The 15,137-nt window shown below is 41.6% G+C and overlaps 1 protein-coding gene across 1 annotated transcript; it reads left to right on the top strand.

Annotated features, from left to right (window-relative positions):
• The first annotated feature begins 289 nt into the window (after positions 1–289).
• LOC124676616 (protein MOTHER of FT and TFL1 homolog 1-like) lies at positions 290–1,511 on the top strand. The gene is made up of 4 exons (XM_047212658.1): positions 290–484; positions 578–639; positions 750–790; positions 1,267–1,511. The coding sequence occupies exons 1-4, from the start codon at positions 290–292 to the stop codon at positions 1,509–1,511; spliced, it is 543 nt and encodes a 180-aa protein (XP_047068614.1).
• The last annotated feature ends 13,626 nt before the right edge of the window (positions 1,512–15,137 follow it).

Here is a 15,137-nt window from a genome sequence, read left to right as displayed (position 1 = left end):
ACGCACACAGTAATTACACAATAAAACCAGCACATAAACATCACACACACACAATCTCTGGCTTGAGACGAATGACAATTAACCATCACGCATGCTTATCATCACAACAAGATCGAGACGTCCATGTCATGTTTCCACCACCTCCCCACTTATAAATACTCCCTCACTATTTCTCCTCCATACCAACACTCGACATACAACAGAGTGAGAGAGAGAGAGAGGCAGGAACAGGTCCTGAGAATCGAGCTAGCTGGCTACTTCCGTGACCGGTGCTCGCCGTCGTCCGGCCATGGCAGCCCATGTGGACCCCCTCGTGGTAGGCAGAGTGATCGGCGATGTGGTTGACATGTTCGTGCCCACCATGCCGTTGTCCGTGCGCTTCGGGACCAAGGACCTGACTAACGGCTGCGAGATCAAGCCGTCCCTCGCCGCCGCCGCGCCGATGGTCCAGATCGCCGGCCGGCTCGGCGACCTCTTCACTCTGGTCAGTATGATTGCGTTATTTGTGCACGCGCGTCTAGATGCCATGGCAGTTCGCGCCTTGCTAAATTCTTTGATTGGCCGTGTGTGTTTTCAGGTTATGACTGACCCTGACGCTCCGAGCCCCAGCGAGCCAACCATGAAGGAGTGGCTTCACTGGTAATTGACTAGGAGTGCTCTTCATTACTTACCAATGTATAATTTAGCTTCGTAAGCATCTACATTTACTATCTTGTCTATGAGCTGATGAATTTTGACGTTTCTTCCAGGCTGGTGGTTAACATACCTGGTGGATCAGATCCTTCTCAAGGTAAAAACCATAGTAAAATGTTTATTTCGATACGGATGCCAGCACTTGCTGATTTCTAAGCACACCTAAAGAGAAAAGTCCACTTAAATCGATCAGCTTCGCTGTGGTAGCACTATGTGCCAGCCGGCGCAGGGTACCTGTCATGCCGCGCGATGCAACACGTGGCGCCGCGCAGGGTCCCACAGAGTGTACACGTAGCGTTGTCTGGTCACCACTCCCTCTGTGCCGCCCCCGGCGCGTGTCGACCTGAGAGGCATGCCCCGGTCACCCTCGCCACCACAAACGGCCACACGACACAGATCAATGGCGCTTTTGTTGGAGCAAACCGCCGGCAGATCGGCCGGTTTTGCTTGCTCGTACTAAACCTGATCCTCTGTTACGTGTAGATAGATCGGCCGGTTGCTAATGGCTGAGCATGCTTGGAGCAGCTTGGTATAAATAATGAAGATGATCAATGCGTTCGTCCGTTCTTGCAGGTCAGGAGGTGGTGCCGTACATGGCGCCGCAGCCACCGCTGGGCATCCACCGCTACGTGCTGGTGGTGTACCAGCAGAAGGCGCGAGTGGCGGCGCCGGCGCAGGAGCCGGGCCCGGGCCCGGACGCGGCGATGCGCGCGCGGTTCAGCACGCGCGCCTTCGCGGGGCGCCACGACCTGGGACTCCCCGTCGCCGCCATGTACTTCAACGCGCAGAGGGAGCCTGCCAGCCGCCGCCGCCGCTAGCTTCGTCGTCCCCGCCGGCCAATAAAAAAACCTGCTTCTAGCTGGTCGTTCCCTGCGTCCGTCCGTGCGTGCATGCGCGCCGACCTAATAATTTACAGCGTAATTAAACATCGATCAATCGGTGTTGTCGCTGTAATAATGATCGAACAATATGTGTTTTCTGTGTCGTGGTACTCTTAATGTGGACCATATTTACCGTCTCTAAGATACTCTCTCGTGGTGTTCATGACATCTTTTTGTTTCTTGTATATTTTGCTTTTTTTCTCATAATATCCTGCCATACCTTTATTACTCTACCACCAGTACATGGATTTAATTTCTAGAGTTAGATGCAAATGGACCACAATATATCGGGTTAACAATTTGTTTGAATATTTGAAAACAATTTATTTGAATATGTGTACTTCTTTGGATCATGTATTTTTAAAAACCAAAAACGGGTTCTATTTTTGACAAAATTCAAATTGTGAATTGCGAAACACAATGAAATATCATGATGGATTTTAAAACCCAACGAGACAACATTAAAGTAGATATAAATTTTTATAACTCTATCTGATAAAAATTTCAAGCACGCCTACAAGTTTGAAGTACGGTGAAGCACATTCAAACACGGCGATGCGTAATACATCTTGCTAAAACTAGATACACAATATTGTGTCTACGAGTTGTGGCCGCTAAGGTTTCAATCACACAATTACGGGTTTCACCTAGGATTTAAATCTCGGAAATGATGTTTGCTTATCTTGTTTTTTACGAGTATATTTTGTTGTTTGAACTCTAAGAGTTGCCAACTATTTTCTAACTCTGATGAACCAAGTTTGAAACATAGTGAAACAATATTTCACTAGGGTTCATAATTCTTTTCAAAGTTTGAACAAGTTTTAGAAGTCGATTTTCAAACATTGTCAAAATATATTACATATCGGTCTTGCTTTGAAGCTCTCTTGTCGTTGTCGTTAATATTGGTCTTGTGGTTGTTCTGATCGAACAATATGGGAATGTATGTTCTGGTACTCTTAATTTAGACCATATTTTCCGTCTCTAAGATCCTCTAGATACCGTGCATGATGGCCTTCATGATTCATGCCCTTCCTTGACGGCATATTTTCTCTATGTTCTACTTTTTTCTTCCATATCCTATCATACCATTAGTACTATCTCCGCGCATTGCTACATGAATTTATTTTCTATAGTTAGATTTAAAAGAACCATATGTGTCAGAGTATATATTTGATTAATGGTTCGTTTATCTATGCATTTTTTCAATGAAATGTTTTAGTAAAATCCAAAACTAGGTTCAGTTTTGAAAAAAAACTTGAATTCTTGCACATAATGAAACATCGTGGTGAATTTTGAAACCCTACGATAACATCAAAGTAGATACAAATTTTGAACACTTTCGCTAGTAGATAAATTTATCAGGCTCGTCTAATACAAGTTCAAAGTATGGTGAAACACATTTAATCATGATGATGCGGAATAAATCTTGATAAAACTACATACAAAATATTGTGACCTTGAGTTGTGGTCACTAAGCGAGAAATGCTCTTCTAGGGTGCACACTATATACTGAGCCCTTCCTTCACGTCATGTCATCGGACACATTTTCTCAATGTATTTTTTCATATCCTGCCATAGAATTAGTACTCTCTCCACCCGCTAGTATGTGAATTTAATTTCTAGGGTTGAAATAAAAAGACATCATGTGTCAGAACATATAGTAGATAAACAATGTGTTTGAATATATGTACTTTCGATCATATCTCAAAAAAGGTTCCGTTTTCACGAAATTCTAAATCGGAATTGCGAAACACAATGAAATGTCATGATGGATTCTGAAGCCCGATGAAACAACATTAAAGTGGATACAAACTTTAAACCAATTTCTATATCTCATAAAATTATCAAACTTGTCTACACAAGTTTGAAGTATGCTGAAGCACATTCAAACATGACGATCATGATAAATATCGACAAAACTAGATACAAAATATTGCGCCCTTCTAGTTGTGGTTATGTATTTCACTTAGGATTTGAATCTCAAAATTGGATGTTGTTTATCTTGTTTTCATGCATATATTTTGTTGTCTGAATCTAAGAAAACTGCAAATCTTTTTCTAACTCTGATGAGCCAAGTTTGAAATGCAATGGAACTAATCGTTTCAAAAAACAATTCACCCATGTTTCATGTTTTTTTCAAAGATTCACCAAGTTTGAAAAGTCGATGTTAAGATATTGTCAAAATATATTGACTCCTTTTCTTATTTTAAAGCTCTCTTCAGTAGAAGCATAAATATTCAAATGGTTCACAATTGGACTTCTAGTTAACTAAGCACGAAAGTTTCGAGTTTCACAAATAGATCTCATAAAGTGTAGAAGGAGATAGCATGTTAAAGTGGAAGGCGAGATAATGTAGAGCATGCATACCATATATCTAGCGTGCACAGTATAATCACCGAGTTTCTAAGCCTGTTGTTGTTCTTGTATTCAGAAAGTTTTTTTCCCAAGTGTATGTTTGCACATCCGGTGGTGTGTTTTTTTCGATAAAGGGAATATATTAATATCGAAAGATATCAATTACATCCAGCCTCTGAACAACGCAATACCACTAATGACAGTACGGATGCACACAACAAAAAAAAAACTAAAAGCAAAAAGTCCTGCTATGGTATTCAACCCTAACAAGAACAATACATCCAATCCGGTGGTGTGATAGCCATCCATGACATGGATTACGCTTGCTGAGCAAAAGAATTCAAGACACCATATGATGGACAAACGGTTTGTTGGGTTGAGAAAGGAAAATCCTGCACCACATATGTGAGCATAGGGCCCTAGACACCACCCCGGATGAAGATACTCAAAGAATTCTTTTTGTTTGTTTCATTATTTTTTTGTGGGGGAAGAGATTGTGTTTTATTATTTCTAGGACATGTCTTGTACTATCTCTATTTAAATGAGGTCTGATAAAGTTTGTGATAAAAAAGTAGGATTCCATGATTGTTGAGAAAATGTTGGGAAAAAACTAATTACTATGGAAAACTAAGTGAAACTATGTTTCAAAACTTATACACATCACCGGAAACAACATACATTACACATCAAAGTTATATCAATTGTGAGGATCTATGACTCCGACTGACCAAAAGTCGCATACACATGCAGCAACGAATGCACCAATCTAGCCCTAGATGGCCGCCCTACGAGTCACACCATTGACACCACGAACTAGCTCCTATATATTTCGGCCTCCTGCCTCAGAAAAGACCAAAACCCTCCAACGCTACTCATCCAAGGTAAGTTTCAGTCACCGCCTCAAACAACCTATTAGCATCTTGTTTTCTTGTTCATTTTAACGCTTTGCACCTAGCGCGTGCCATATAAAAGGCAGAACAACTTTCAGAATTTGCTCGTGGGAGAAGTATATGCAAACACTCAACCCGTTTTGTGACAGTGACTTCGGGTACTAAAAGGGCCTATCTGCATGCGATGCGATGATCAGTTAAAATAGCGGCGCCCAAGTACATCGGCGGCAAAAATATAATTGTCATAAAATAGCTGAATAAACTAAAAGGCTAGAGAAAGGTTCCTCCATGAAAGAAAAGCGAAATTGTCTATTGGAATGGGATGCTAATGGTCATGGTTCTCACTGATCGGGTTCTTGCTGGTCTTGAGGTATCTGTCATTGTCATCAGAATCTTGCACGTGTTCCTCGTCTCCCATTAAGGTGGCGCAGCTCGGTAAGCATCAGCTTTATACGGAGCAGCTAAAACTTAGGAACCACACAAGTGGAAATAAAAGGGATCATCTTTATTTATTTGAAAGAACGGCTGATGGAGATTGGAATCTTAAGTGAATATATAGAGGTTTGCACTCGTTTTATGCAAGATATAAGACCAATCATTTGTTTCAGAATATGTTCCAATTGTTGTGATTTTGATCAAAGTCTAATCAGTACTTGATCACATTTACAAACATGTCATATGCATGGGTGCTTAATTATGGTGGGTGGGATATGCAGAGCATATGCAGTCTTGTGTGCCGGCGTATGCGCATCTGCGTGTGTTGTTTGTACTGGCTAAAAGGTTCTCACAAAAGGGACGCGGATTTTTGCCACAAGGGTGCTATTCACCCCACAAACCCCAAAATTTATAGTAATTTAAAAATTAAAAGAAAAAACAAATTCTCCTGAAAAGAAAAGATGATTAAGTATTGTACTAGTATAATATTTGGTCTCGAAATGATTCTTATGCTATCCTGGGTAAAAAAGACAAATTTATGATGAGTATTGCGTGAATAGTACATGGATATGGAAATTTTCGATTTTGTCTTTTTACCCAGGATAAAATGATACTATACTACTTCTCTCGCGAAATATCTATTATATACTAAAAGCAAGCAAAATAAGAGGTTTTAAATAGAGACACGAGGTTAATCCACATCATCTAAATTATTTTTAGTCATTGGATCTATAATTTGTGACTAGGATTTAATAAGAGATGAATATTTACGTACGCGTGCATGTGTGACATGGAGACGTGAATTTGACACGTTATATTCCTTTCTTGATAAAATATCTAAACCACCACGGTTAGGTATTTGCATGTGACACGAGGAAGTCTAAGGCACGTAAAAGTGTAGTTTAGGAAATAATATACAAACAAGAGTCTCTTTTCTATACAAGTAACAGATTTTCTTTCCTTAGTTGTAGGAATCCTATTTGGCCACGTCTAAGTGAGGTCACGTTTAGGCCAGTTTTTGAAAAGTTACGTGAGTTATATCTGTGTAGTATACTAGCGTAGTGATATTTCGTGAGTTAAAATTTTACAAATCAGAATTCAGTTTTTTAGTAACTACATGCGCCATTGACATATCCGAAGGTGCTGAGCGAGAGTGCCGGCAAGGAGGACATATTCTGCATCGAGTTACCGATGTCATCCTGCCGTCGAGCCCGGAAGAAGACGATGGTAGAAATTAAACTAAATAGTGTGAATTGATTTATACTATACATGAATTTAGTATATTTAAAAGATCATAAGAAAAAATATTACCACTCCATCTCGAAAAGGATGTAGCAGATTTGTCTAAATTCAGATGTATATTTACACTTACACTAAATAGTGTACAGATACATCCAACAATATTAAAAATTGTGACATCCTCTTCGGGATGGAGGCAGTACAAATTAGAGAACTTATATGTATGATATACCAAAGAAGATTATCCATAAATACTAACCGAGGATCTTGGTCCACAATTATTTAGCTCGAACGTTGGATACCATGTCTCTCTCCATAACATCAGTTGCAGGTAATACGGTCGGTCATTGCTCCAATCACACACTCACGATGACCACATGCTAACGTGTGTTTGTCAAACATACATGTCATCGGGTCTATATCAACTCATTCTTAAGCAGTTGTTATGATTAAAGGGTGTAATTAGTTCCCAGACAAATTATATTTGATAGAGTGCAATGTTTCGAAGAAACATGTTTAAAAGCCTATAGATGATTAGAAATAGATTATTATAAAATTTTCGATTTAAAGCTCACCGCCATGTTTGGATACATTTATTTACGAAATTTTCCAAATGGTAATTTCAAGATACACGTTTTCCACTTCTAAGATGGTCGACACAAATTTATGGTTATACTGATTTGGACTCTGGGTGAAAGTGTACGATGCATTAAAATAAACAACAATTATATTATTATGGCTAATTTATTCTTATTTTAATACTGTTTTGCGTGGATTTAAGTGATTTTATCAAAATTTCCACATTGGCATAAGGATATAGAATCAGAACAAGATTGCTCCATGTACCTTAAGAGTTAGTCTTATGGAGATAATGTGAACAATGTTGGAGTTATTATTTAGAATCAAAATAAGTGATACATAAGCAATCCGCTTACATAGTTGGATTAAACACAAAAGAGGGTAAGCATAATATATACATGGATGTGGTTCATCGTTATTTTATTAGAGAGAACAGTGATGTAAGTGTAACAGAATCAATAACAGGATGTTGGACCGTCACGAAAAAATCCACTAACGCAAGGTTACACCTTCTATATCCAGTCAACAAATTAGCGGACTTTTAATTGCCAAAAAAAATAGAAATTATAGAATATGTGACATGGTATTATTGGAAATGTCATTGTAACTATTCTTCACAAATCAAAATTATTCAAAAATAGTATCAGAAATGTTATGTTTTACTCACATAATTTTGTGGGAGAATTTCAATTTTGTGTTATTTATGGCACCATAAATTTATATCATCAAGAGATTTAACCTATTAAAGATGATGCCCTCGCATTTGCGAGGGCCACCTTGCTAGTTTTTATACAAATACAATACTTCCCAAAAAGATTCTAATTTTCTTAATCTTCTTTTGAATTATAATGTATGGGGTGCTTGGCAACCATGATCATGAATGCATTTTCCCTCACAAAAGAAAATATTATCCAACCCTCCAACACACATTTATACCTTCTGAACATATCTTTCAAATGGCAACGCGAAGCACGTACTGCTCACTTAATAATTGATTAACTGCTCCGCATAGCTTGGCCTGTTAATTATCACAAACACCAGCATTTGGAGTGTTTGGAAACATAATTAACTTTGTTGGCCACATGCACGCGCACTCTTTCTGCATGAATACGTGTGGTAGCAGGTGCATTGGCGCGCACTATCATATCATGTGGGCAACATCACGTCTCAACCTAGGAAGCAGACCATTCTCGGCTCACTTTTGTTTCTTTTCTGTACAGGTGGCTCGCCAGGAGTTTCCCCTCCGGTGTGCCCCTTCTATGGTGCCAAATAATTTCCCTCCAACGAGCAGGGATGCCTGGACACGTTCACAGGGATGGCGATTCTTTGGGAGGAAAGTGAAAGCTTCGTTGATCCAATCAAATCGTGCGGCACGATACGAATCTAGCAAGGATATTGATGTGGTTCTTCTTCTTTTGTGGCCATGGATATGGTGTGCTACTGTTGAGCTTTTTCTTTAGGGCATCGATTGAACTTTACTTATTATTCATCCGGAGGTTATATATGTTTGAGTTCAGATTTTTAGGCTCGGAAATTAAGAGCGATGGCGGCGTTAAGCATCGCTTCCTTCTTGAAGGCATCGTCATCGCAGTCTGCGGTTACTCACTGATAGGGCAAAGGTGTCCGATCTTTCGATGAGATGGGGATAAATCGATTTGTTGGTGGAGTTCGTGCTTGACGATCCGACTACACGTGCAAAGCTCGTGCGCCAATGCAATCGCTAGGACAATCTCCGGGAGTTACTGATCTTGCGGGAGCACGATCAGCCTGACCAGCAAGGGTCTTAATTCCTACCTGAAATCGAGAACAAGTAAGAACTAAAGATGCAATCAGAATATTGCGAATAGAGATGAAAGCTTGATTGATAATGGTGGGATTCCGAATAGTCGGTCTTGTTCTGGGCGTTGGCCTCAAAAGAAGTACACGAAGTTGCAGCAATTGGCTAACTTTTAATCTAATCAAAATCCAAGTTCTAATGACGGCTACGGAGGGATATATATGGGGGAAGTCAAGGGATTTTCGTCCAACCAGCTAGGGTTGGCCAAAAACACCCCTAAATGGGCCTTCCTCCACTTATATGGCCTCTTAAAATCCCCTAAAATACCTAATCCGAAAATACATGGGCCTGGCCCATTAAATAAGGTGACGCAGCACCAATAATAACTCTTGGACGAATTTTATGATGGGGAAACTTGTAGAATTCGTCCAATCATCGTTGCTCCATTATAATGGCTTCAAAGTTCTGAAATCTCCACTTGCGGCGTCATCTTCAATCCTCAAACGCTTGCTGCCATCTCCTCCATGCGTGATCATGCTCCAATGCTTGTCCTCCTCATCCATGCTTGGTCCATCATTCCTAAGAGTAACAAACATATCTGATTTAGGCAGCATCATATTCTCATGTATGTGAGGAATAGTTCCAAGAAACGAAAGTACCTGATAGTTAAGTTGTTTGGCACGAGCTCGAGTGATTGGTCCTTGTATTTGTGTGGCTGTAGGTACAGCGGTTGTATCAAGAGATGGGATGTCCTCATCATGCCCCCCTTCTTGAATTGAAGTCGTCCTCGACGAAAGCTCCTCTTCTTCCCCAAAGTAAGGCTTCAAATCTGCAATGTTAAATGTAGGACTAACCGGACCCAATTCTGCAGGAAGCTCAAGTTTATATGCATTATCATTTATTTTCTCTAACACCTTAAAAGGACCAGCAGCGCGGGGCATTAGCTTAGACTTGCGCAATTCAGGAAAACGATCTTTGCGCAAATGCAACCAAACAAGATCACCAACATCAAACACAACATGCTTTCTTCCTCTATCCCCAGCAATTTTATACTTAGCATTCATGCGTGCTATGTTGTCTTTAGTAGTCTCATGCAATTTTAGTATCAATTCAGCACGATGTCCGTAGCATCCAAATTATTTTGCACGAGAAGATGGTAAAGGCAACAAATCAATAGGTGCACGTGGTACAAAACCATAAACAATCTCAAATGGGCACATCTTAGTGGTAGAATGCAGCGAACGATTGTAAGCAAATTCAACATGAGGTAAACATTCTTCCCACAATTTTAAGTTCTTTTTCAAAACAGCCCGCAGACATAGTAGACAAAGTTCTATTTACTACTTCAGTTCGTCCATCGGTTTGGGGATGACATGTAGTACTAAACAGCAATTTAGTCCCCAACTTAGCCCATAAACATCTCCAAAAGTGGCTAAGAAATTTAGTATCACGATCGAAACAATAGTATTTGGCACACCATGTAAACGCACAATTTCGCGAAAGAACAAATCAGCAACATGTGTAGCATCATCAGTTTTGTGACATGGAATAAAGTGTGCCATCTTAGAAAACCTATCCACAACAACAAAGATACTATCCCTCCCCTTCTGTGTACGAGGCAAACCCAAAACGAAATCCATAGAAATATCCTCCCACGGTACACTAGGAACAGGAAGAGGCATATATAAACCATGTGGATTAAGTCGAGACTTAGCTTTTTGACATGTAGTGCAGCGTGCCACAAATCGCTCAACATCTCGACGCATACGTGGCCAAAAGAAGTGTGCAGCAAGTACATCCTCCGTCTTCTTCACACCGAAATGACCCATCAATCCTCCTCCATGCGCCTCCTGTAACAACAAAAGACGAACGGAACCATCTGGGATGCATAGCTTGTTAGCACGGAACACAAATCCATCATTGAGGACGAATTTGTTCCATGTTCTACCATCTTTACAATTCAGCAACACATCGTTAAAATCAGCATCAAGCAAGTATTGTTCCTTTATGGTTTCTAATCCAAAAATCTTGAAGTCAAGTTGAGATAGCATAGTATAACGGCGCGACAAAGCATCAGCAATAACATTATCTTTACCCTTTTTGTGTAAAGCACGTAAAACTTCGTTCATCAGTCTCATGAAAGTACTAGGTGCATTAGTTAAACCAAAGGGCATTACTAACCACTCATATAAGCCGAACTTAGTTTTAAACGCTGTTTTCCATTCATCTCCTAATTTCATACGAATCTGGTGGTAACCACTACGCAAATCAACTTTAGAGAACATAACAGAACCACTCAATTCATCAAGCATATCATCTAAACGAGGTATTGGATGACGGTATCGAATGGTAATATTATTAATAGTTCTACAATCAGTACACATGCGTGAAGAACCATCCTTCTTAGGTACCAAGATAATAGGAACAGCACATGGGCTAAGAGACTCACGAATGTAACCTTTATCTTGGAGAACCTGAATTTGTCGCTGAATCTCTTTCGTCTCTTCAGGATTGGTACGGTATGGTGCACGGTTGGGCAGCGACGCTCCCGGAATCAAGTCAATCTGGTGTTCTATGCCACGGATAGGTGGTAGTCCAGGGGGAACATCTTGTGGGAACACATCAATGAATTCCTGCAAAAGGTTAGCAACCGCAGTGGAAAAGAAGGAGGCATATCCTCAAATGAAAACAGAACTTCTTTGCAAATGATAGCATAGCATTGAGTAGTGTCCACATCAAGTTCAGCAATATCAGATTTGCTAGCAAGCAAACAAGGATTTTTCAAACGAATTTCAGTAGCATGGTTCGAATCAGATTTAGTATTAGTCTTATGTGGAACAAAATCTGCAAGCAACAATCTGATTCTCACTCTTAAGTTTCTCCTCGTTTTTTACTCTACTAGCTCTAGCAAGATCATCTTTTAGTATTTGTTCAGGAGTCATAGGTTTGAGACCAATTTTCTTTCCATCATGCATAAGAGAATATTGATTAGTTTTACCATTATGAACAGATTCTCTATCAAATTGCCAAGGTCTACCAAGTAACAAAGAACAAGCTTGCATAGGTACAACATCACAATCCACAAAATCAGAATATGTACCAATAGTAAAATGCACACGTGTAGTTCTTGTTACCTTGAGCTTCCGAGAGCTCTCAAACCATTGAATGTAGTATGGATGTGTGCGCTGTCTTGTAGGGAGAGAAAGCTTCTCTACCATATCAACGCTAGCCAGATTATTGCAGCTCCCTCCATCAATGATGATCCTTATAGCTCGCTCTTTTACAACGCCTCTTGTTTGGAACAGATTGTGGCGTTGATCATGCTCAGCTTTGCTCAATTGCACGCTCAACACACGCTGTGCAACTAAGCTCCTGTACTTGATCAGCAGTGTCAGCTTCCATTACCTCCATCTCTCTCTCAGAATCAGAGTTGGCACCATCACGTGCAGCAATAAGGGCCAATGTATCTTCATCAAAGTCACTTGCAGAATCATATTCTCCATCTTCTCGCACCAACATCACACGCTTGGTTCTGCATTCTCGCTCTATGTGACCAAATCCCAAGCATTTGCGACATTGAACGTCGCGCGTCTTCCCCGTGGAGGCCATGGAAGATGAACTCCGAGGAGGACCAGCCGATGGTGTTGGTGTAGTGGCAGGAGGTGCTCGTGAGGCAGGCGCGGTGTACTTGGAGGTAGTAGGTGCTGGTGCAGTACCACGAGATTGTGGCGCTGATTGTCGCGGAGACCATGACGATGTACGACCTGCAGAAACATTAGCTCTTCTCCATGGTGGTTGACGATCCTGCACTTCACGTTCAGCTTTGCAAGCAAGATGAAACAAGCGAGTAATAGTGTTGTACTCCTTATAATCTAAAATATGCTGAATCTCTTTATTCAAACCACCAAAGAAACGTGCAAGCATAGCCTCATTATCCTCTACAATACCACAACGAATCATGCCGGTTTGCAATTCTTGATAATAGTCTTCTACAGAATTTTTTCCTTGTTCTAAGCGAGACAATTTTTTCAGCAAATCACGTTGATAATGTGGAGGAACAAAACGAGTACGCATAGCAAGTTTTAACCCAGTCCAAGTAGCAGGAATATTTGCTGCATGTGTTCTACAATATTCAGACCACCAAATAGATGCAAAATCTGTGAACTCACAAGTAGCAGCACTAACACGCAAGTGATCAGGGTATTTTAAACATGCAAAGCGTTGTTCTACTTCCAATTCCCATGTAAGATATGCATCAGGATTATATCTACCCTCAAATGGCGGAATGTTCAGTTTCAGTTTAGCAACATGATCATCATCATTACGTACCGGGCGAGGAGGTGGTCGAGCGTTGCGGTTCAGCTGCCGTGGACGACCAGGTGCAGGGTGTTGGACTTCCTCGCCGTCCAGTATGTTCTCATCTACCTGCTCGTCCGCGTCCCCTTCATAGTCTTCGTATCCCTCATCAGAAGGCGCGTCATGTGCGGCTGCTGCAGCAGGAGCGGTACCCGCAGGAACGTCCGCACGAGGAACGCGGCGTGCGCGGCGTTGCACGTTGGCGCGAGGCGGCGGTAACCGAGTCAAAAGCTCCTGGAACTTGGCGTCGAGCTTGGAGTTGAAAGCTGCCTCGAGGCCATCCAGCTTGTCCAGGCGCGTCGGTGAGTTTGGCATCCACGTCACCAATGCGCGCATCGGTGTCACGTGCATGCCCGCCCAAAAGGTGGGTGAAGTGAGCATGCAACTGCTCAGGCGTCATCTTGGCCGGGTCAACAGCGGTCGGATCAACTGGTCCTGACATGGTTAGTACACGAAAAGCACAAATGTATATGCCTACAAACTACGGAATATGGTGGTTCACGCGCAATTCGTCAAGCAAAATACAAAGCTCTTACAAGTTCTTACCAAACAGGAGGAAGGTGATGTAACAACCGGCAAGGATCAGCGTCTCCCAAGATTGCCAAAGCGATTACCAGGTGTCGACACAGTGCACGTGGAGACAATATGTAGAGCTCTGGGAAGGCAAAGTATAGTGATATGGTGGCACAATAATCAAATCAGCGATGCAAATTGAGTAAATGCTCAACGAAGGTACTGTGCTGGTCCTAGGCTAGATCGTATTAGAGACGCGAGCCTAAATCACCAACGAGGTCACGACGCGGCACAAGATGCAAAGGACAGCGGAACTGGCGCTGAAGGACAGAGCAACCTATGGGAAGGAAATTTTTGTTTTTGTTTTTGTTTTTTTTTTTTTTGTTGGGGGGGGGGAATCAACTGTGGCGCTAGACCACAGAGGTCTCTATGGTCGGGCGACCGGGAATTTTTTTTTTTTTTTTTTTTTTTCGGGGGAATCTACTGTGGCGCTAGACCACAGAGGTCTCTATGGTCGGGCGACCGGATTTTTTTTTTTTTTTTGGAATCTACTGTGGCGCTAGACCACAGAGGTCTCTATGGTCGGGCGACCGGAAATTTTTTTTTTTTTTTTTTTTTTTTTTTGCAGCTAGATTGCTTTCAGGATTCCGACGGAAAACGCGAAATTGACCAAGAAAACGGATCTAAAACCCGAAAAAACTCAGAAACAAAGATCAAGAAAGACCCTACGATGATGGGAATCAAAGGGGGACAACAAAGAGTTGATGGCAGATGTGGCGGAAGTGTATGGTGGCGGTGATATGGCGAGGACTGCAAGCGGAGATGGTGCGGCGGCGACGCGACTACTATGATCAGAACTCGAAACTCTAACGACTCTAGACGCTAAGACCAGCACGCGACACAACGATTGCAGACAAAGACTCAAAAAGCAAAAACTGAAAAGATCATGCAATGGCTTGGCAGGGGCTATGGGACGGATGATCTAAACCTAATATATTTTTGTGGAGCTTTTTCTGGGTTATAGGTAAAACAAATCTACACTAGTAAAACTGTAAATCTCACCGAGCAACCTGAAATCTGATACCACTTGATAGGGCAAAGGTGTCCGATCTTTCGATGAGATGGGGATAAATCGATTTGTTGGTGGAGTTCGTGCTTGACGATCCGACTACACGTGCAAAGCTCGTGCGCCAATGCAATCGCTAGGACAATCTCCGGGAGTTACCGATCTTGCGGGAGCACGATCAGCCTGACCAACAAGGGTCTTAATTCCTACCCGAAATCGAGAACAAGTAAGAACTAAAGATGCAATCAGAATATTGCGAATAGAGATGAAAGCTTGATTGATAATGGTGGGATTCCGAATAGTCGGTCTTGTTATGGGCGTTGGCCTCAAAAGAAGTACACGAAGTTGCAGCA

This window comes from Lolium rigidum, chromosome 1 (assembly GCF_022539505.1).
Source record: "Lolium rigidum isolate FL_2022 chromosome 1, APGP_CSIRO_Lrig_0.1, whole genome shotgun sequence".
NCBI lineage: Eukaryota > Viridiplantae > Streptophyta > Magnoliopsida > Poales > Poaceae > Lolium > Lolium rigidum.
The sequence above is the reverse complement of the archived record's forward strand: the minus strand, read 5'-3'. Positions and strand labels throughout refer to the sequence as shown.